Source organism: Caretta caretta, chromosome 5 (genome assembly GCF_965140235.1).
Source record: "Caretta caretta isolate rCarCar2 chromosome 5, rCarCar1.hap1, whole genome shotgun sequence".
NCBI lineage: Eukaryota > Metazoa > Chordata > Testudines > Cheloniidae > Caretta > Caretta caretta.
The window spans coordinates 57543841-57567935 of NC_134210.1; the positions used below are offsets into that span (position 1 = coordinate 57543841).

General features: G+C 37.7%; 1 protein-coding gene and 1 long non-coding RNA gene across 15 annotated transcripts in view; one reads left to right on the plus strand and one right to left on the minus strand.

Annotated features, from left to right (window-relative positions):
- LOC125637226 (uncharacterized) overlaps positions 1–17670 on the plus strand; it is a 157563-nt gene extending 139893 nt beyond the window's left edge. The window contains exons 3-5 of one of the 2 annotated variants that reach the window (XR_012668466.1): positions 10323–10392; positions 11852–12071; positions 17024–17670. This is a non-coding gene — a long non-coding RNA (uncharacterized LOC125637226). Of the gene's footprint in view, positions 1–10322; positions 10393–11851; positions 12196–17023 lie in introns of those variants that run through there. The other variant, XR_007356871.2, reaches the window with a different exon arrangement.
- Positions 1–24095, minus strand: part of MEF2C (myocyte enhancer factor 2C) — a 142630-nt gene that overhangs the window by 81498 nt on the left and 37037 nt on the right. For 7 of the 13 annotated variants that reach the window (XM_048851437.2, XM_048851442.2, XM_048851443.2 and 4 more), the window contains one exon: positions 2666–2862. In XM_048851437.2, the coding sequence (XP_048707394.1) occupies positions 2666–2719 (54 nt within the window). In that variant the 5' untranslated portion in view covers positions 2720–2862. Of the gene's footprint in view, positions 1–2665; positions 2863–11246; positions 11330–17763; positions 17818–24095 lie in introns of all 13 variants that reach the window. The other 6 variants (XM_048851438.2, XM_048851444.2, XM_048851435.2 and 3 more) reach the window with 4 other exon arrangements.

Sequence of the window (24095 nt, forward strand, 5' to 3'; positions counted from 1 at the left end):
AAACAGATTTGGTTTTGTTCTGTGTCCCTTGTGAAAACCTTTCCTTATGATGGGAACGGGCTAAGAGCCCAAACCCATAAAGTAGGTGAACAGTCCTCACTCATGCAGTAGTAGTCTCATGAGACTAGAATATGGGACTACTTGCAGGACTAAGGTTTACAAAAATGGCTCTAACTGGGACTTTAAAAAAATGAATATTAAAAAACTTCTTACAGTTTATGAATTCCCTGTTCTGTGCATCCAAATTAATTTGGTTCATCTGTTTTCACAAATATAATGTAATATTAGAAATCAATACATAGAAGACTTAAAAAAAACATAATGCACAAATGTATACATTAGAAAACAAATTCAGTGATGAAACTGTGCTCAGAAGGAGCAACAGCTGACAGGATGTGAAATATTTTAACAAATACCCATGTTTGTGAAGTACTACTTCCTGTTCAAAATTTTAAAAGAACAATCAGCAAAGCCAGTGAAAATCCAGTCATACTGAATTGCTAGCAGTACAGCTGGACTTCAGCTGCTTGATCCAAAGCCCACTGAAGTCAACAGAAATCTTTTCACTGACTTACCTGGGCTCTGGATCAGGCCCTAAATGTACAAAGGAGAAAAACCAATAGAAACAGTTTACTAATGGAGTTTTCAAAATGTTATTAGAAATGAGGCAGCAGCATGAAGCCACTTATAGTGTGTGGCAGCTAAAGGATGGTACAATTATCCTTCCAGATTTGTTATTAAATCTGGTTTACCAAAATTACGAAAATAACCAAACACTTGAAAAATAAACCATTTCTATAGTAACGTAGTAATGCTATAGCTATTAGTCTTCCAATGTTATGACTAAGAGTGGCTGCAAGATTGCTGATGAAATATACAGTATATGAATCAAAGAAAGGCTTTTAGATATTACTAATTTTGAGAACTGGTGTTAAAAATCTTGGAGTGCTACAGTAAATGATTTAAAGATCTGTATTATTTATTTTTTAAGTAAATTTACTCCTCATGAAAGGTGCAAGATTGACAGCATTGGAGAATGAAGTCCTCTATTGGCTTCTTCTATGAACGCATGAAAGTGGATACTAAAGCTACAGTATAAATAAATGTTACTAATGGCAAAATTATGTAGCTTTATTTACAACATGTTAATTTAGACATGCTTTGGAAGAAATTGTGTTAACATGGTATTGGCCAGAACAGCCAGTGTCTAAATGGTTAATGACACATCCAGTTCAATATTTCAACTTTAATTTCAATTTCAAGCTACAGACCAATTAAAACAAATATGGTGGTTTTATATTGACAGAATTATTGCTTTCTGGCTTGGCCCACAGCAATAAGCAACCTGTAGGGAAAACACAGACTGTATCCATCATAAATCCTAGCATTGTTTGCTTTTTAAACTCGATTTTCTGCCACGGAGAGTACAAGACATGCTCATACTACAGCGCTTACAAATTCAATGGAAGACACGCTTGAAAACAAAAATTTTAGATCATTCCTCTACTGGGTTGCTTCTGGATGGTATTATGAGACTTTAAGCCCTAAAGACAACATAATAATTTCCTATAATACAAATTTGCATATACAAAGAAAATAATACATCAAGTACATGTAATTAGTGTATTAAAATTAACTGAATACTAAATGCTTTTTGAGGTATAGAAAATAATTACACTAGGGTAATCCTAAACTGTAGCCACACTCTTAATAGGCAACTAGTAATACTGTTCAATAATGTTATGTATCTTATTTCTGTATTTGTGTGCCTCAAATCTTAGTACAATATCTCAGGTACAAATTAAGTATACATTGACAGATTTTAATTCAGGACACTGAATAGTGAGACTTTTATTTTTCTTAAAATAGAGAAACATTAATTTGGCTTATGATCACATTTAACCAGAGGATGTACTGCTGTTAATATTTGGTATCAGAGTGTCCAGCACATTAAAAAAAAGGAAAAAAAAAAGAGGTGACTGACCCCGGAAGACTTATTTCCAGCCAGTATCAGTATAGACTCTTTGTTTCATGGTGCATGCAACATACCAGCATTATTAGGTCTTGATTATTAAGCCACATTATGATGTGCAGATCCCTTTCAAAATCCATGTCCAACACACAAGCAGCAAAGACTTCAACATATATGAACAAGTACTTTCCTGTACCATAGATAAGAACTCAGTTGTGCCAAAATGCACATACATGAATCATTTTACTCATGTGAGGTGTTTCACTGAGTTCAGTGCGACTCCTCATGCAAATAAAGTTGTTCATGTGTATAAAGGTTTGCAGGATTAGGTGCTATGGCCTGGATCCTGCAAAGATTTGCAGTCATGCTTAACTTTATGCGTTGTGCATGAGTCAATGGGACTGCTCCTAGTGTGTGTACAGTTAAGCATGTACATAAGTCTTTGCAGGATCAGGGCCTATGTCTCCAAACCCCAAACTGTAACATATTAATAAACTTTTAAAATATACAAGTCAGACATCTTGATGTTTCCAAAAGCACCTTAAATATTCATTTACTCATATATTGTGTAACACAAGGTAAAAATATTTCTAAAAATCTTTATCTTCTTTATTATCACTGCCTTGTGTAAGCCACACCAACAAGATACTATAAGATGAAGCTCCAATACAAGCAGTAATTTTTGCTACTCACCTGTCTGTTACGTTCATCCATAATCCTTGTGATCTGAATCTTTTTTCTCCCCATAGTCCCCGTTTTTCTTCTCTCTCTCGTCCCTGGAATTATGTATTTTTTCCTTCTCTTTTCTTCCTCTTTCCCGTTTCCTCAAAACAAATCTCCCTCTTCAGCACTTGCACTACTCAGTTCACAGACCCCTGCATCCGTTCCTGCTAAGCACACAAAAGACATAAACTCTTACTATAAAACTGATAAAAACTGCCAGCTAGACAGATACAAGTTACCACAGGGAGTTTACCAAGTGCCTTAATTATAATCTAGTGCACAAGCAAATTATTTTGCAGTTATAAAGTAAATAAGACAATATTAATAGTAGTAACCTGAAAGTTTATTTTCATAGTTATACATGATCCCACAAATCTTTCAAGAAATGATTAAGATGACTGAAATGCATGTCTCCATAATTTTCATGGATTTAGGTATCTCTATTTTAAAAATATCATTCATTGTGCTAATATGAAAAATTACCTAAATAAGAGAGTTAACGAACCTTTCTGTACCTGTGTATGCTAAGTAGGCCAGCTAATTCATTCCTGAAGGGAAAACAATCTTGTGTTTTGACAGCAGAGGTGATAATGCCCCTCATTATGCAAATAGGATGGACCATTATTAAAGTGCTATTCGATATATGAGAAATGTCAGCTAGTTTAAATCTAAATCCTTTAATCTCATTCTTTAAAAAAACATACAGTTAATTCAAGTACTACTTAAAATACTTTAAAAGAAAAGTAGTACTTCTTTATCCCACTACATTTCAAAGTATGTTCTAAACTATCTATACCACAGGTACATAACTAGCTAACGTGATTTTTTCCATTCAAGAATATTTGCATAAGGTATTTCATCTATGCAGAACAGAATAATAGGAAGAGTTGCTCAGTAAAGAATGTTTTGAATTAGTATTTTCACATTTCTGACAACAAGCCCACATATTAGTCCTCTGCACTTTACAAAAACTAGTTGCATTATACAATTAAATACTGTTAGAGTAAACAGATAAATACATGACAAAATAACAGAAAATATTCCATAAAATGCCATAAACTTCAGGAGTAATTCTAAAGTCTTGCAAAACATTATTTAACCAAACAAAACAAAAGACAAGAAAAACTTTTGGAAAAGTTCATACACAAATTATGTTAAATCTGGCAATAAAATTCATATAATATAAATATTCCTTTTGTCTCTTATCACCCCTAAGATTTACCATAATTATTAGCTGAGTGTGACAGCACAGAGTATTTGTAAACACTTCAAAAAAAAAAAAAATCCCGCAATCTAAAAAGGATTCAATAAAAAATGATCAGTGCATCACCACTTTTACCTCAGTTCCGTTATACTAAAAGTATTTCTTCCTTCGTCCAAATTTACCAATTTTACAACAAATTGGAGTTTTCTTGTTTATTTTAAGCCGGTGCTCTCACAGCCAACTTGATAAATTCCCCCAATATGTTATGTAACACTAAGCCGATGTCCTGGCCATTAAATCCATTATTTGGCTCTGATTCAAAGCTACTGAGGTAGAAAAGCTGGACATCACTCTGTCTGATCTTCAATTCTCTCTTGATTTTCTTTGTATTTATTTAATTTGAAGCTGTTCAGTATTTTATCACCTTAAGAAGAGTTGAGATCATAGGTAAAAGATAATCAGCTGATTATAATTTTTTAACTAGCTATTATGATATAATCAATTCTGCTGGATTAAACAAGGTTTAGATCCTAATATTGTCTATACCTGAATGCCTTTGTATATCGCTAATCAATATTATTTTACAGTATATGGCATGCAAGATGGAGTAATTTGTGATGCCATCAAAATAAAGTGCACAAGTATTTCTGCAGCTTTTTTGCCCATTGGAAACAGTTCAGCAATCTTTTTACTACTTAAAATGACAGTCACCAGACCATATTAACCATAAAAAACTAGATGTGCCAAACAGTAAATTAAAACAAATTATTTAAAATGTATTTATACAAACTTTTTTCTAAACAAATCTAGGAGCCATAGTCCCATCTGATATTCACTGTTGACAAACAAACCTAGGCTATTTTTAGAAACGGTCTTAAATTTCCTTGGACTGGGTTTCTTTCCTGTTTTTCCTATAGTCTTACCTCCGATACAAAGAGCAAGTTAAAGTGGTGTTTCCCATGCACATGCAGGACCCAAAGGAGTCTAACAGGCTTTCTCTGTAACAGTAAGCCAATACACTAATCCATAGCAAATGCATATGGAACAATTTCCTTTCCTTTCATTCAACTGAAGCTGGTGGCACTATCGGCTTACAGCACTACGCCTGCCTAAGCTCTTAGTCACTTCAAGGTGGAAGGTCAGGGTGGACAGATTAGAAAAGTGGTGACAGGGTTAGCAAGGATGAGAGCTGCTTTACAGATCAAGATTCTGAAGCTGAATGAGTGCAGAAAAAAGAGTGAATGTTGAAAATCTACTCGGAAGAGCACAGCCAGCTCCTGGTGAAATAACAATATGGTGAGCCCCTCTCCCAAACAGTTATCAGTTCCACATTTCACACCAATCTTTCAAATAACAAAAACTTTTATAGATAGCTCAGAGTACGGAACTCTTAATACTCAATGGCACAACTAACTATTCTTAAAATAGTCACACAATGCTTTTGGGGCCAAATTCTGCCCTCAGTTACATGGATGTCAAATTCACTGACTACACCAAATTTATATTAGTGTAACTCAGAGCAAAATTTGTCCCATAGTTTGAAGAAACAATCTATTAGGAAGAAAAAACAAATGCGGAAGGTAGCGCATTATTTACAGGATGTCGGAGGGAGAAGAAATTAATGGGATCCCATACATAGATATCTATCTCAAAATTACACAGAAATGCAAGAAGTGTTACCTAAAGGCAACAGGTTACCTTTTACTGAATTCACCTGAAGGTGCTTTTTGTTTACTCTCCTGATTGCTTTTTGTTTACTCACCTAATGACAAATAAAAATGATTGATCTTGTTTAGTGAATTTCTTGCCTTTCTATAATTTGTTATTTTTATTTCAAATACAAATAAATTATGATATCTGGTATTTTGTGCATCTGTCTCTATATTTATATACATACATATAAATATATAGCAACATACACATATATAGTTCTAAACTGTATATTTCACATATGAGTGTCTGTACACCCCCCTCCCCCCCACACCAAACATATATAAAAGCAACTATTTGGATGAAATATAATGTATCTTGAGATGAGTAAATCAGTATATCTGATTCATGGGTCATAACTTTCAAAGGACTGACAACTTTTGTGTCAACCAGAATGCAAAGAATTATGGATATTATCAATTGCCCTTCACCTGCTCTAGGAATTTCAGTAATGCTCATGATACTTTTTGGATATTCCTGCAGGAATACAGTTTATGGTATTAAATTTTTGAAGTTCCTGTTCACTGATCAAATTACATTTTCCAAATGCAAATAAAGCACACTAAGTAGAAAACTTGCAAGTAGTACAAAACTCAAGCTAGTCCTGCAGGCTTTCATTACCCAAAGGGACTTAAAATAATTCCAGAAGCCTCGCTGAAATAACTTTCCACATAAAAGAAAACTTCCAATGTAGTGACATAGTTACATGTAAACAATCTGCATTTAAAAAAAATGTCATAGTTAAATCCTGTGGAGTTACAGTCTTCAGCATTTTTTCTCTCTTTTTTGCAAACCCAAACATAAAAAATCAGACTGCTTACTAAAAAGAGGAACTTCATTTTGGCGGGCTTCTGTTCACTTTATGATTTAGCACAGGCAGAGATAGCTGATGGAAGAGTGATTTGAGCCTCAAAAAAAGGAATAAGTTGTAAAGGACAAATGCTGCAGATCAGCAACCACTCCCCCCTCTCATTCTCTCTCTCTCTCTCTCTCTCTCTCTCTCACACACACACACACACACACACACACAAAAACTCTCCCCTTCTCTCCCTGCAACACAGAAGAATCTTGATAGAATGGCAGGAAACACGCACAGAGTGGTCAGGGAAGGATATGATGTCAGCAACCACGAACAATAAAAGGTGTAAAGGTGCTTCCTTCCCTAAACTGTTCCAGAAGTGCAAAATGGGAACCAAAACTCTCCACTTCCTTCTCCGAACAGTACTGTCTGAATCTGTACTGCTGCAACACCCCAGACAGAGTTCTTTGAACAACTCACAGAAAGGATAGTAAGGAGTATCTAAATAAGAGAATCAAAATAGTTAATTTATAAACAAGGTGACCCCTGAAAAACTTAGCTAAAATGTGTCACTGATTAAAGTTTTCATGATTTCATTACAAAAGAAACAGACCTGCCATAAAGATTTTTCTCTTTTGCTAGGCAGCAGGCTTCTTTAGTAGGCTTATTAGATTTAAAATAAAAAAAAATCCCAGAACAGCCTGTATATTATCAAAAAATGTAAAGAAATGAGAAATGCTGTAAAAAAAAATCCTTTACCTTGACAGATAAAGGCCTGATCCAAAAGTCCACTGCAATCAATTGGAGTCTTTACATTGACATAATTTATAAGCTTTCCATCAGGCCCTAAAGAAAGAGCTAAATATACCGATAATGCTGAAAATGATGTGTCAGAGAAAATTTTGTTTTCTTTAATTAAAATAATGAGCCCCCCAAAAAACAACAACAACAAAAAAACACCCAACAGTTAATCCCCAGTCCTTACTCAAACAAAACTCCCACTGAAATTTTACCTGAACAAGGACTGGATGATCAGGCACAATGTACAGATAAAAAGAGCTATCCTATTTTAAAAAGAGATTCATGGGACCAAATAAAGATGGTTTTGAATCCCCCACCCTGTACTGTTTAGTATTGCAATAAATATAGAACAAGGGCAAAAGTCACTGGGCCAAATTCTTCACTGAGCAATCTCATTCGGTCAAATTTGTCTCTGATATAATTCTACCGAGGTCAACAGAGATATCACCAGTGGTAAATTTGGCCCTTAAGATTATATGTGATTGTAGCGTGAGTGAGCGTAACTGAGGGCAGAATCTGGCTGATTAACAGCAACTTTTTATAACAGATTTACATATTTCATGTCATCATTGTTGCAATATAACTGTGATACAGAAATAGTGCACTCTACTATATGGTTCATTTGGGCAAGAAGCCATGCAACAAATGAATGAGTCATTTTAAGATTTCAAACAGCTGTCCACAACACTCTGATTTTGAAATTGAACATAACCTACATTTATGTGTTTTGATCTTATGGTCAGAATACCACATTAAAAGTTGTGGGAGGGAATTCATTCTAATCTGCTAAATTTATCTCAGGAGAGAGTGCATTTTTCTACAGAAAGCATAGGACAAACTTTAAATCATAGCAGAGTCATAACATACAAATATAGACTACTGAAGCTAGCACATGTAATACTGAAAAAACATTAAACATGATGCATGGACTAGTGAGTGCAAGAATTCTATTGATCCTTTCATTTGTTTATCTTATCTGAGGTAAAATGTCTTTTGTAAAGTAAAACTTAACCAGTTTTAACATATCCTTTACACATTGTTTTTCTAAAAGCTGGCATAATTTTTAACAAAAAGTAAACTACAGAATGCTGGCTGTGCATTCAGTAAATGGCAAAATAGCCACAGGGTCACCAGCTGCAAAATCAATTCTCTCTCATATTTAGATGATTCATTATCATTTTAAGAGAAAACTTTAATCATTTATCTAGATATGCTGATTTTACTAATTTTACTACTGACTTTGAAGGTACCTGCTGAATTTATAATATTTCTTACCTAATTAATATTTTCTCTATTTATTTATTTATTTTAAGGGGGAGCAGAACCTGTCTACTTTATTTTCAACAGTCTCCACTTCAAAAGAAACAGCCTAGTTATTATTCTTATTGATGTCTGACTGCATGTCTGATGTGTTCCTGAATATAGCCATGTTGCCTGGAAAATCCCTCCATTTCACTTTGGACTCCTTATCCCTTATATTTTTGTTGCATTATTGCTCTAGCTGAGAGGGAAGCTGAGCTGCTTTCTTCCTGATCAATACTGTTTTAGAGCTTGTCTAGTCAAGAGTTCATAATACAGTCTCACTTCCCAAGTTCTAAAAATGATGGAACACATCATCACCAAGCTACCTGGGAACTAGAGAAGGGCAAAGCCAGAACTTTGACTCTGACCCTTTCAAATGTTTGAGGTGATTTTTGATCCCTGGATCTAAACTGCTCCCCATGATTTTGTTCCAAGTCAGATGCCAAACTGGAAGGGGTCTATTTTCACGTTCCAGTGTGGGTGTTGCTGAAATCATATGAGATTAGATGTTCATTTTCATCCCACTCTGATAGGATTTGAGCCCAAAATGGTGAAAACAGCATGAGAGGAACTAGTACAGGTACTGTGAAACTGCTGCCATTTGGGGCTGAAAACATTTGAAAACAGGTTGCAGGTAATATTAAATCTGGAGTCTGGCCTAAACTAATCTATGTCGATACACCGCCTAATGAGCCCAGCCTACAAGTAGCGCAGCAAGTTTCTAAATTTAGGGACAGATTGTGTTATAAGGATTGGCATGAGAATGGGACTCTCAAATTGTGGATCTCTCTTCTCCGTGCAGAAAGAGATCAGGGGTTCAGTGGTAGCCATCTCTGTAGCAATTATGTTCCTTTCCCCTAGATCCTGTGCAGGGGCTCTGTGTGAATCCAATAATCTGCAACTGGAGGGAGATGGGATGAACAGGACATTTGTTGGAATGGTAGGATAGAGGTGAGACAGTCTAGGACTGTATTAACATTACTGATGCACATGCACTGTACTGATGAACCCCCTAAAGAGGTGTCTCACGGTTGGCACTGTCTGGGGAGTTTCTATCACAGTGGCTGCACTGAAACTGTGCTGCTAGGGAAACGGGGAGATGGCAGAGACCTGGTACCTGAGAGGATCCTCAAAATCTGAGCAAACCTTGGGAGATCCAGGGGGTTCATAAGCAAGAACCCCTGCTTTCTTCCATGGAAGGGCAAATCCTGCACCCACAATGGGGTCCTCAAGGGTCAATGCACAGTTTCCTTGCCCCTCCATTGGTATTTCTCCACAGGGGCACAATATGGTTCCTGTATAGTATATATATTGTATAATAACTTGCAGTTATCTCATTCCACTTGAGAAGCCTGACTCTTAATGAACATATTTTGGTGCTATATTAGATCATTTTTTGCACCAAATACAAATCTTCTTTAGATGGCTCCTCCACCCCCAACCCCACACAGAGACATAGAATCTTCTATATCTCTGAGTCATCTCCCAGGGCCTGATTCTTCCCTAACTTTTGTTTTACACAACATAACTCCACTAATTTCTGTGGAGTTACTTCTCATTTATACTCGTGTAAGTGAGAGAAGAATCAGACCCAGAACTACGATTGTTCATAGAAAAAGGAATGTTTTCCTACAGCACAGACCTAAAAGACATAACTTTCATCCAGATATTTTTGTTATTTTGTTCCTACAACCTAACATTGCCGGCATATCTTATATGTGGCACTTCCTTTCTTAGCAGAGAACAATCAAACAGAAGACTGTCCCTTTTCTTCTTTGTATTCAACTCCAGAAACTTGTCTTTTACCATAGTACCTTGGGGTGCCGTTGACTTGTGTTTGTGGAGAAATGGACGAGGACAAGACAGACAAAGGAGACAAAGGTGAGGTGACCATAGTACCTGATCCCACTATTAATGTCAGGTATTAAACTGTGGTCTTCCTAAAATATAAAGTAGTCTGCATAATACGGTGGATAGTGTGCTGAGATGCTAACTGTTCATTTATTCTATCATCATTGTCATTAACAAGGCAAATCACAAATTGCAGATGGTGCGCAGCCCTGATAGTTTATTCCACAGAAGTGTTAATTTGACAAACGTAGCAGGGGTATAAAAACTATGAAGCTTTCCAAACTCAACTATCTGCCTGGAGACAGCTGAGGATTAAAATGCAGAAATGACAGGGCAACTATCTCCTTCTTCCCAATAACCACAACAGCTGAAAATTTTACATTAAGACTTCCATTCCCATTTTAACATATTTTTTCCAAGGACAAAAGGAGATGAAAGGTATGTCAGGTATTTAATAAAGCTAATACAAAATACTGCTCTGAAAACACCAGCTCTTAGTTAAATAGGGGTGAGAAATCTGCTTTTGTCTGTGAAACAGGTTCTTTGTACTATGCAGCTCAGAAATTAGGATAGAACACCTCTTTTAAACAGATGAAATATACACAATTTTAATAACATCTGAAGTCACAATGTGTCTGTTCCTTTAAAAAACAAAAAGCCAAATTCATGCAGTGATGCCAATATAACCATGTGATAATTTTGATATCCCATTTAAGCCTTAGGACATGAGCTATTCTCCATGTGTCTGTTATTCAGGATCTTCCTCTTCTCCTGGGTTTTTAGGTTCCAGCAGGGTACTGTTCCAGAAGGAGGAAGGATTTTGGCTACTGAGAGGCAGGATAAATAGGTATATTTAGTGGAGTGAGTCCTGCACCATCCCTTACCTTCCAAAGCTACCTAGCTCCTCCGTATGACTGGCCTCCTGACATGACTCACTTCCCCCTTCAGCAGCTCCTGATATCTCCCTCTGTGTGGGTACCAGCAAAGAAGAGATGCATCAAAAGATCATGCCAGAAGAGGGGGAAAAACAGGGTGGCGTTGGCAGTGGGGGAAAGCAGAGACATGGATCTAAGAAACTAAGAAGCAGTCGGCAAGCAGCCTGAGAATGTTGGCCTGCTTTGGGGTGGGGACATCTTCTGGTGCTTTGCATTGGAAGTGTGGGCTATGGGTATTTTGGAGGGGAGGACGGGAGCAAGCAGCAGCTGTGTGTGGGTGAGAGGCAGAGGTGGAGAAGCTTAAGACATATGTATTTGTCTTCAGTAACTCAATCCAGAACATTGATTATTACACTTCAGTAGTCTAAAGGGTTAAAAGAAAGACACTCTAGATACCTAAGATCCATCCTGAATCAGTTAAAAAGGCATCAAACAAACACTTAATTTAGCATGCTGCTCAAGCACATCATAGTTCTTATTTAGTCTTTGAGAATTACATTAGGTAACTAATTTATACTTTCCATATGATGATTTGTTCTTCTAATTCTTCACAGAACTGATGTCTAGCAGTTTTCACCTCAAGGGTTGAAGAAGCTACTACTGGTTCAGAAGGTGTTTACCACAAAGGTAAACCCAACATTGTCTGCAAGTATAAAAGCCACTATCTAGCATCACAGCCTGTCTGTGTCTGTGCTAGACAGAACTGATGTCTAGCAGTTTTCACCTCAAGGGTTGAAGAAGCTACTACTGGTTCAGAAGGTGTTTACCACAAAGGTAAACCCAACATTGTCTGCAAGTATAAAAGCCACTATCTAGCATCACAGCCTGTCTACAGATCCCCAGCTGTAACCACTCCATTGCACATGCATCTGGTTACTTTTTTTAACCTCCACCCCCTCATCCCACCCCCCCACCCCCAAAGCATGTTTGGCAACATCTAATGCAAAAAGTCAACATCCCTGACAAATATCACCTGAAGATTGATATACAAAATACACTTCATTTGTACAAGGAAATCTTGCTGCTTTGTTGTTACTGCTTTTAGGCCCAGACTTACAAAGGGACTTAGGCATTGCAACACCTAGAAAATCACAGGAACAACACTGTGATCCACAAAGCCTGAGCTAGGCACCTAGGCTTATATACAACAAAAGGGGAGAGAGAGGCACTTTAGACTGCAATCCACAAAGCCAGCCCACTAGACAGGGAGACACCTAAACTAGCCAATGGGACACACCAATGAAGGATGTCTGTGCTAAGCCCTATCCCTCTCTCGGAGATAGGTGCCTCCCTGTACCCTGAATTTAAGCACCTATCTCTGCTTATGATCCATGAATTGGGGGAAGATAGGTGTTCAGATACCTAAGTCATGTTTTGGACCCTCCCACCCAAAAAGGCGCGAGAGGGAGGGAGAACCTCCCTTATAACCTGTAGCTTAGTACTCACCTAGGATGTGGGAGAAATTCAGTTCAAGTCCCCCTTCCTTCCAAGGGGAAAAATGGATTTGAAGAGAGGTCCGTTGCCTCTCAGAGCCATTCTAATTCCTTCACTTGCCCAATTAATATTTATTTAATTATAGTGGAAAGACTGAGGGAAACCTGACATGAGAATAGCCCATAGCCCAGTGTGTAAAGCACACACCTGAGAACCACCTAATCCCTAAATTCATTCTACCCCTCCAGCAGGGAGGGAGAGGGGCCGGGGACTTGAACCAGATCCTAGGTGAGTACAGTAACCACTGTGCTAAAGATTATATGGGAAATCATCACCCCCCCCACCACTTTGTGTAAACTCGCCGGAGGGACCTGACCCAATAGGCAGCCTTTGAGCTCACCTAATGGATCAGATCCCCATATGAAATTAAGGCAGCTGTACGCCTATTCCCGTTTTGAGAATTGCTCTGGGGCTTAGGTGGACGCCTAGCGCGAGGCAGCAGTGCACAGGTTCAGGAGGGAAATAGGTACCCAGGAGCCTAGAATGAAGCTGCAGCATGCATGCTGAGAGGCAAAAACTTGGGTGCTGAGCAAGGTTAGGGGCCTATGAGGTTAGGTTGCATCCAAGCAGGAGTTTTGTGGATCACAGAGGTGCCTAAAAATGGGATATAGGCACCTAAGTACCTTTGTGGATTTCATCCTTGGCAAACAAACTGCACTTGGTTACTAATCTCCATTCCATCTGGAAAGAGTATTTTTTTCTTAATGGATCATCGTTAACATAGCATTATTATCATCATAGGAGTAAGCTGAACAAAAACAAAACAAAATCAATAAAAAGATACATTAGCTAATCTTTTTTGTGGCCTTGAATGTACATTATGTTTAATCAGAAAAAGCACTTTTATAAATGTATTGATATACAAAGTAATTTTTGATAAGATAGTCTTAGAAACAGAAAACTGCAGTAAAGCTGAAAGGCAGCACAGTATAGAAGAGCATTGCCAATGTTGAAAGGCAGCCACCCCTGACTTCTAATCTTGCATCTGCCACTAATAAATTAAGTCATCTGGGAATTTGCTTTCATTTTCCCCATCCATAAAATGGGGTTAATACCTACCTATCTTATACAAGTGTTCTGAGGACTAATTAGTTAATTTGAATATTTGTCATAAGCTACAGATATGCTGAATATAATTAATAAATAGGTTCTGCAATTTTCATCTGGCACAGATAATGAGAAAGTACACAAATATATGAAGCTGGTCCCTAAGCTAAAGCAGATAGCAAAAGTTTAATAGTCACAATCTCGAGTCCCAATTGTTTAAGATCAAAAAGTTTTGAATTATATTATTTGTCAAAAGCATTTAGATACATATACTAGCAAAATAATCCTATATGTTAATATGTATCCTCTCAAAATAAAGATATTTGACAGTACTGTCATACATGGCCCAATATGGTACATAGCACATTCATCAATTTCCTGTTTCTCTCTCTCTCTCTCTCTCTCTTACAGCATCCTTATCAACCTAATTAAAGCTTTGTTCATTTGAAACCTCAGATGACAATTTGTTTAACTCTGTCCCACTGTGGTCTTTTTATAAAGAGAATTAAATTTGATCTTCTGACAGCAATTATTAACTGATCCCAACTGGCCCCAATTAAGACACATGGCTCACAGGCCTCAAAATCCAATAAAATGCCAAGTCCTCTCTTTCACGTGTACATCTTTCTTTACCTTGCTTTATTTTCTTAAAGCCAATTAAGCTAGTCCTATCAAGTGGAACTGAATGCTATTGTGTAGACTAACTCAAGATACAATGTATCAATTTACAGTGCAGACACACTAAAGTATTGACAACAATTCTGAAGTCATCCCCTTCTAAGTCTTCCCTGTTTCAATTCACTTAGATTCTAGCAAAGAGAAATCCATAAATGTAGTCACTTGTGCTGCATATGACCTACATACTGCTTCCTTTAAAACACAGGATATGTTTAAACAACAGTGATTAGAGGAAGCTATTTAATAGCCATAGCATAATTTTTAGATTGTTTACAATGCTCTTACAAAAACACTTTCCTCATTTCAATATTTTCCTCTCAGAAATCATCTTAATTCCAACAGCTTCAAAGGAACATGGTGCTCATGAGTAACTTCTGAAATTAACCTTTTTTACCCTTAATTTCTGCTCTAATTTTTTCACATATGTTCAGTTGTCAGTTGTAAAGCAATGTTCCCATGCCTTCACATAAATGCAGGTAGCCCCAGGATTTGGAACTCATTGATTGTGTGCTACCCCAGGGAAAGGTCTGAATTATAACCAGCCTCATGAGACTGAAGTAGCTTCTACTCACATCTGGCTCTCCTTATTCTAAACTCTAACACTTGCCTCGAAATTTAACCCCCATCTTTTGCTTTGAAGAAGAAATAGGACAGATTTATCTATAGCCATTTGCTTTAGGTCAAGGCTGAACCATGTGATGTTCTGCTAAATTAATTGCAATGCAATTGACATTGTTTGACACAGTTTTTAAAAGGATGATGTTCAAATCACTTAATGACTACATTTCTTTCCCTCTATTTAAATACATGTATTCTTGTATTTCTCTACATACTGTGGATGATAACTTATCATCATGCAACAAATGCTGTATGTTGCAATGCTTGTAATGAATGAGTTATAAAAAACTAATAGTATTGTCAGATTGTGCCATCACAGTAGTATGTAAAAACTAAAAAATGCTCAGAGAAAGACTGGTTCCATATCTTTTAACTCATTAACCATGCTGGAAAATGTGTTTTCTATTTGTTATTCTTTTCATTACATGCTTAACAAATGTAATCATAATAGCACTTAGACATGAAGGAGATACAAAGACAATGAAATTGCAATACAATCTTTCGTTTACTGGTAGGAAGATGTGCAAAGGTTATGCAAAACATAATCAGACATATGTTTCCTCTCCAGAAGGGAAACACCATTTTCTTAGTGAAAAAAATCACAAAATAGATACAGTACTTCCCAGTTTTCTAAAAATAAAACTAATCTCAAACACTTGATCTACTAACGCAATTGATCAGAAAATAAAACATACTGACTTTTAAACACAGTTATCACTTAGGCTCCCACAAATTCTACATGACCCCAACAAACGTTAACTGTAACATGGAGCATGAATAATGACTGATCCTTCATTTCAACCAACTGCACTCAAGTTTCAGTACAATCAAAACAGATTCTGAATGTATTGTGCTGTAAATTATTTCTCATTGTATTCTGATGATCTTATATAAGACGTGATGTTAATTTTAGAACATACTTCTGCTAAAAAGGGCAAACCCAGAAACAGATTTAGTGCAAAGAGCTGAAAATATCCTGTGGAAAAAAATCTGTAGAAAAATCAGACCAACCCAAATCCTGCCATTACTCAGCACTGCAGTGACGTGCAGATGTTTGTAGTGGTTTGAGGAGCCAGCGGGGGCTGGAAACTCTACGTATTCGACTTCAACATGATTGCAATTGAACCTCATCAAAGTAAGAGTTCATAATTTGTCATAGAAAACAGCCAATTAACATATGTTAGCAAAAAGCTCCATAAAGATAATATATGATTTAAGACCCAATGCAGCTGTCGGAAATCAAAATTCTGCATTTTTAAAAGGCAGTATCAGGCTGGGCTTCAGAATATTTAAACTGACAATGGCTACTATGTTTTAAAAACATGTAAAAACGTAATTATAGTATTTCTTCCAGGTTTGGGGTTACAGCTAGGGCAATCTGGGTACTGATGCACTATTTACTATTCTTACGTAGTGCTGTAAATAGTTAAGACCTTTGCCAAAACACAGCAGTTATTTTGTTTTAGTGCTATTTTAAAATACAGACCTTCATTGTGAGTGAGGTGGCCTTCAGTGATGCACTTTGTTGTCAAGACATTCCTCTGAAAACACAGCCTGTCCTTTATCTTTACAAAAATACAGTTCTGTGAAACTGCACTGCTGCCTCAGGGCCAGGAGGGTGATCTCAGTTACACTGCAGCAACTCCAGAGTAACTCTACTCAACAGATTAAGTTATTCTGTAGTTACACTGAGGAAAATGAGATAAGAATCTGGTCCTCAGCTATCGTTAAAATAAAGATATGCACAACATAAAACAACATGTGTCTTTTGAATGTGTGTATACATGTGGGAAGTGGAGCTTAGTGCTTTGCTAACACTTTTTACGCTGACTGTGATATAACTGACCCCTATGTTTTCTAAACCGCTTCTTCATAAATCTCCATTCTAGGTCCTTTGCATGGATAAACCTTTAGAGTCACAGACCTTATGGACAGAAGGGACCACCAGATCATCCAGTCTGACCTCTTGCATATCGCAGGCACCAACAGCACCGAACACCCACACACTAAACCCAACAACCCAAATTAGGCCAAAATATTACAGCTCACTGGAGATTAGACTATTATGGGCCACGGGCACAGAATAGGAGGGACTGAGGAGGACAAGGGCCTGAGGTCCCTGCACTGACAGGGATATGATTAAATGAGAGATACCCAGATAATCCTGGCAAGTGATCTACACCCAATGCTGTGGAGGAAGGCAACCCCTCCTCCCAGGTCACTGTCAATCTAATCTGGGGGAATACTCCTTCCTAACCCCATATATGGTGATCAGTCAGACCCTGAGCATGTGAAAAAGGACTAGCCAGCCAAGCACCTCAAAGTGAGAATGCTTGGTGCCACCTCAAAGCCCTGGCCCTCTCTATCCAATGTCCCACCTCCAGCCATGGCCATCCCTGATGCTTCAGAGGAAGCAGATGTGAAAAAAAAAAAAAAACCACCAGAAGACACTGGGGAGATGGGGTAGGGAACCTTGCCTGACCTCTGCAGGTGTCGGGCTGAATTTTGTGGTTACACTGAGTGATTAGGATGGGTTTGTTTGTTTTTTTAAGATATTTTTTCTTTTATAACGTTTAGATCATTATGTACCAATCAGTAGCCTCAGTAATTTTAAAATAATCTATTTTACCGTGTGTGTGTGAAGACATAGTATTGTAAAAGGAAATGTTTCCTCGCTTTCTTTCTGAAAGAAACCCAGTAAAGACAAAGTTTTTAGTTAATTCATTTTAAAACATGGTTTTAATTAATATTCAGTAAAACAACCAAAAAATCTCATGTTGATTAAAACAGTAACATTGACAGCATGGAAATCCAGTGCTGTCCACAAAAATAGAATAGGCTTGAAAGTGGTCTATTTTCCCACTGAAACACTGAAGATTCATCAATGTAGCATCCATTAATGTTAGAGCGTGTAGTGTGCGTGCATGTGTTCTTCACTCACCATGGGAAGATCAGTCTCTTAAAACATTGCTTACTGCGGTGGGGCTCAACCATCTGTTACAACTAAGCCATGGCTTCTTAGGTCCCGATTAGAGAGACTTCTGTACATGCTTAACTTTATACACTGAGAAGTCACAGAGTTTAAAGCAAAGCACGTGTGTCTGTTTTTTTGAGAGAAGGACCTAAAATTGCTCAACATTTCTGCCTTTTCTTGCACTAGCCAAGTTCTAATCCCATTTATAAGTGTAAAATTTACTAATATCCTCTACAGTGCTTTATTACATTAAACTTAGGCAGAAATGAAACATTACACATATATTTTTTATTAAAATAGCTTGAATAATCTTTGGGTTATACTGTTCCCCCCCCCTCAAGAGTGTGTTCACGGACTCTCAGTAACATATTTGATTAAGATCTCAGCAATAGATGAAAATCCCAAAGCTCCTCTGCAGTTGAAACAGTCACATATCTTTGACTGTCCCCAACTAATGACAGTAAACTATGTAGCCTCTAGCTAAACAGATTAATTTTCATTCTGGAATGAATAGACAAAAAGACCGGACAGAACACGTTAATACTAACAGCATTGTTACAGCTAATAACGAAGACACAATTCTGCACCTAAAGTTTTTTTTAAACAGAAATAATAAAATTCAAGGTGCAGTTCAAGTAGTACTTTATAAATGGTAAAATAAACAAAACACAGACAAATACTACGGGGTTTTTTTTTTCCATTATATTTCCTCTGACAATTTCCTGTGCAACCACACTACAAGGTTTAGAGAACCCAGCTTTAAATTTGCTCTTTATTCTTGAAAATAAAATTGCTTAATAAAATTGCTGCCAACCCTAAGAACACAGTATCAAAAAGCAAGTGTTACCCATACCAAGGAAATACTGTCTCACAGAGTGATTTCCTGTTCTGTAACGTTAACTTTTCTTTCTGTGTAGCTATAGTCAGAGAAATTTACAATTAGACCAAGAAAAGGTAAAAGTAAATTTCAAAATCCAGTGCTTTTAAGGAACATGTTTTCCAAGCACACAGATAATCAGATCTTATGTGTGGTTTAGTTATTGTAATATCTCATGATGAGAAATCTACACTATGGTCTTTTTTACTTCAGATTTAACAAATTCTAAAAAAGCAAGTACTTTAAACATGTTTTAGGCCTTATCTTAGGGCATAATTCAGATCATTCAGCGATGACCTCTGCTAATGAATGCCACTTATGGCACATTGTAACCTAATTTGGGAAGGAGTTTATAGCTCTTTTTCCAATTATTTTAATAACCAGTTCCTCAAGTTTGAAAACAGGGTCCCTAAGTTAGGGTATCCAATGCTGTGCCATTTGCCGAATGTTGTACCTCTGCAAGTCAATGACAATTTTATCAGTGACTTCAACGGGAATAGGCTCAAGGTCTGAGATTCTGAAACTAAATAGACATTTGGATGCTGAAGGGCCAATTTGAATGTCCAAAAGCACCCTTATGTAGATTCTTGTAGTTTTTCCAGAGTACTGAGGGTTTATAAGGTTGATTTTTTTTTTTAAATGGAGGAGGTGGTTTGGGAGTTTTGCAGGAGAAAAGCAGACAGGAGGGTGGATAGCTTATTATTCCCCTTTGCAGATCTTTGCAGCAGCATTCTGCTTCAGCAAAGGAAATAGCTTCTGCTGCTGGCCAGCAAAATAGGTTGGGAGGCTCTGGAGCCAGGAACCTGACTAACCATGGCGTGGAAAGCCACAGATCATCACAGCTGGATAAAGCCTGCATAGTAACAAGGGATTACAAAGATGAAAGGAGTGGTCTGCTATTGTCCTTTTATGATTCAAAAAATACTGACTCTCCAATAGCCTAACATACAAATGTTAACACCAGTAAAAACAAAATATATTGTGTCTACTCAGGATGGACAGTTAGGAATTAAGGGCTCAATTCCATAGACTTTCCATGGAACAGCTACAGAATCGGCTGCAAATGTTCTATAATGACTAACTAGAGCTACTTTGCACTTTCTCAGGTAGAAATCCCAGGCCCTTGAAAGCCTAGAAGGATACTTTTAAGTCATTTTGAATTATCCAGCATCATTCTATACCAGCCCAAAGATTTACTTTTCCATACCAGCTGCTGGAGAGAAGCATAATCTGATCAAAAATGATATCACTCTCCTTTTATTAGGAGCTCACTCGTCAGTTGTTTTTTGGCTCCAGTAGATGGAAGCAATTCTCTTGCTGTTTGTTCCCGTTTAGTGTGGTTTTGGGACTGTTTATAGACCAGAAACTTTATTTTTATATTTATTGTCTGTTTTGCCTTTGATGTTAGATTCCTAAATAATTTGTTCCAGTTCATGTAGCAGCTTCTTCAGAAGAGAGACACTCACCAGTAAGTCAGTGACTCCTGCTGAAACCTCTCACATTTAGCACAAGAAGTTAAGAGGGTGGACGGCCTGGTTGCATGCCACAGTAGTTTGTCTTTGGCAGCCTCATTGCAGTCTGATCCTACAGAGATAATTCTCAATAAGAAGAAAGGGAGCTAAAGATTGGTGGTCTGGATGCAAGCCCACATAAATTGATTCTTGCAGCCTTATGATATTCTGTTCTGCAGGTAAGACGCATTGGGGGTAGAAGAGCAGGGACCTGTCATTTGATGGTCCTAGCCAATGTGGTATTTCAGCTGCCTGACTGAAAAAATGACGGAGAGGAAATGCAGCATCCCATCCATAGCAGACAAGTTAGAGAAGATGGAATTTCAGTTTTAATGTCATGGAATATGCAGAAATATTTCTGCAAGCTAATGTGCCAGAGGTTTCTTTGTGCTTCAGATGTGTAGAAGCTGACTGATCTCACAAAATAGAAAAAAAAGAAAAGAAAAGCAGATTCGGAGGCTATTTTAGTTTGGAAGGCGCAGTCCAAACCCAGCCTCCGGCTTTGTCATTCCAGAGCAGGAGCAAAGGATCTGAATAAGGGTGTTTAGCCAATGCCCCAGGAGTTCCAATATTGTTGCTCCTACTGTGTCTGGAAAAAGCGTTGGGTTCTGTCAAAAGGAAACGAAACAGACTTTTAACCTGCCAGAAACAAATCATGCTCCATGTCAAGACAGAATTAGATATAGAAGGATAGTATATTTGCCTCCATTTCTTCAGCCCTATTTCAGTAAGGAACTCCTCTCCCAGGTAAAACCGCAAGATTAGATGCTCATCTTTTTCATGGCCTGTCAGCCTCAATTAAACAGGTGTCAATTACTCTTAATCTGAGTGATATATGGCCAGTCCTGGCTAATGCAAGAGACACTTTCCTGACCCCCTGCAGCTATACCATATGTTATGATCTTGTCAGTTCTCACAAGCCAATCAGGGTCAGGCTGGGTCAACTTTAAAGAATGTACGTTCTTCAGAGGTGGGACTGTCTCTTTCTATGTGTTTATATAGCACCTACCACAATGGGCCCCCCATGGCCTCTGGCCATTACTCAGTTTAATTAATTAATTGTATTTGAATGAGAGACCTCCAAAAAAACAAGTAGGTAATACAGGAAGTGGTGAGTTGCATTCCCATCTGATACAATCTTGAATCAATGGTGTTAGAGGACACTATACTGATATAGGAGACAGTGCTTCAAATGAAATCTAAAACCAAAAGGTTATGGATGTTAACTCCGGTGTCCTGGCTGAATTCCAACTTGAGTTACTATATTCTGCCTACCTAAATTCTCATGCAATTGAATAAGACACTCTTTGCTTCCTGACCTTGACAAATGTTGTGTCGCTGTGTGATATTAAGCAACTGCAATGTTCCACCCTAAAGGTGGTTGCATTTTTAGAGCTAGGTGCACTGATCATTATATACCCATTGCTTATCTCACAGGTAGCTTGGAGGCTTAATTAATTAATATTAATAAAGTGTTTTGAGCTCAGTAGGTACTATACAATTAGAAAGCATTTCTATAATAGCAGAATAGCAATTTCTAAGGTCAGCAAGGTCTTTCTCTTTCATCACTCTTTTCAGGAAAAGACCATAGAAAGAGCAAATACGGATAGGACTCCTTTTCAAGTGTATTTCAGAAATGAATGCTTAACTCAAAGAAAAACATTCACACTTCCTCCTCTTCCTCCTCCAACTTACTGGCTGTAACTTTGGGAGTTTTTTGTAATACCATCATATTGGTGGAGGGAGCCATATACCCCATGATACCATCAAACACTGAAAAAGAGCCTTTGAGAGTGCAGGTAGCTAACTCAGGACTGTCATGTATACAATGTTCTACTCCATTTCAGCGCTGCTTCAGTTACAATACAGAACCAAGATTCCACAAAAATACAGGGGGTCATACCTACTTCAGTTTCTCTTTCAAAAATGAGAGCTTATTTTTCATTGTGATACCACTTATGATGTCCTAGAACTCCCTCTTTGGATAAATTTTGGTAAAAGCATAATGAAAGTACACTGGCTTATCCCTCACAGTTAACCTGTCAGTTGCAATTCCTCAGGATAAGTCTAAGTTAACTCATAATTCTAACATCAAGTGATATAATAGTGTTATATTCTGAAAAGACAAGTCCTAAAGGCCAGAAAAGATACAATCTCATTTCATTCAGTCCAGTGTTTTTGGTCAAAACCGAGACCAATTCCAGACCAAGGAACGTTGCTGTATGAAGGTGTCATGGCATATACTTCTATCTGAGCTTTCGGGCTTCACACATACTATCACTATGGATCCTGGACATTCTCTCAGAATTTTTCTTAGCGTTCACATTGGTGCCCAGGCAACAATCATTTGTATATTCTCAGAGTTCTGTGGGTGTCTCAAGTGGGCTCACACATGAGTAAAATTATCATTGTCCACTCAAAAGAGGTTATAAAATCCACTGCTTGCAGACCAAGGGAAGGCAAAATGCCCTTTCCCATTCCTGGTCAGGCGAGTAGTCCTGAGATAGATGGACAATGACTCCACCAATCAGAGAGGGACAAAAGAATGGCAAAGGAGGTGCAGAGGTTCCTGATCCAGGCAAAGATCAATCTCCTAGGGATTATGGCAATCCATTCCAGTAGCTGAAGTGTTGAGTTGCCATGCCAACAAACTCAGTTGCACAAATCTGAGGCATTTGGGGAATTGTGTCCTATGTAATTTCTGTTATTAAGTCAGGGGAGAGAGGATCACAGCAGGGGCACTTCATGACATGAGTATGAACTAGAAGGCAGACTAGGAAGTGTAAACAGCCGAAGAGAAGATTCTGTCTTTACTGCTTGGACAGTCAGCCCTTCACATATACATCCTTTCCTTCTTAGTTTAGGCAGTATAGGGAAGCTGTCCAGCAAATAGGTGACCATGAGTCTGATAGTTCCTGACTGGCCCAGGAGGTCATGGTAGCCTAAGCTCATTGTGAGTTCCATACTTCTTCTTCCCTGCTGATTGCTCCTGTGAGATGGTTTACTATTATATCATGGACAAATGTTGCATAGCAATCCCAATTATCTGTGTCTCATAACATGGCTATTGAAAATGCACATCTGAAATGCCCAATGTTATTACTGCCCTTTTATGTTCTCTTTGGTGTTCATATTGTTTCTTTCAATAAAACATATCCACAAACTGGACCTTGTGGAAAGTCTCAACATTCAGAAATGTCCGATGTTTCATTATTCAGAATGTGCTAGATAGGGTCTCAATGTTGTTACTCTGAAAGCAGAGGCTTAAACCTTCAATAACCTGAGAAGTAACTGTGATGTTGGTCCCTGAAGTAGTCAGATGCCTGATAACTGTTACCAAATGGTATTTTTCATATCAGGTCACCATTTCCTCCTTGAGAATTATTCTAATACTCAGCATTTTTAGAAATCTCCTTCAAAGCCTTTTATGGTTGTCTCAAAAAGGTTCCTTAACAATGGTGTTCCTGGTTCAGTGTTTTCAGCCAGACAGGTAGAAAAGTTGAAAACCCTTTTCGTGCAGCAGGGTTTCCTTATCTAGTTTTCCATCCAAACATGTTTCACTTCAAACATGTTACTTTTAACCCAAATTAGGATTCCAA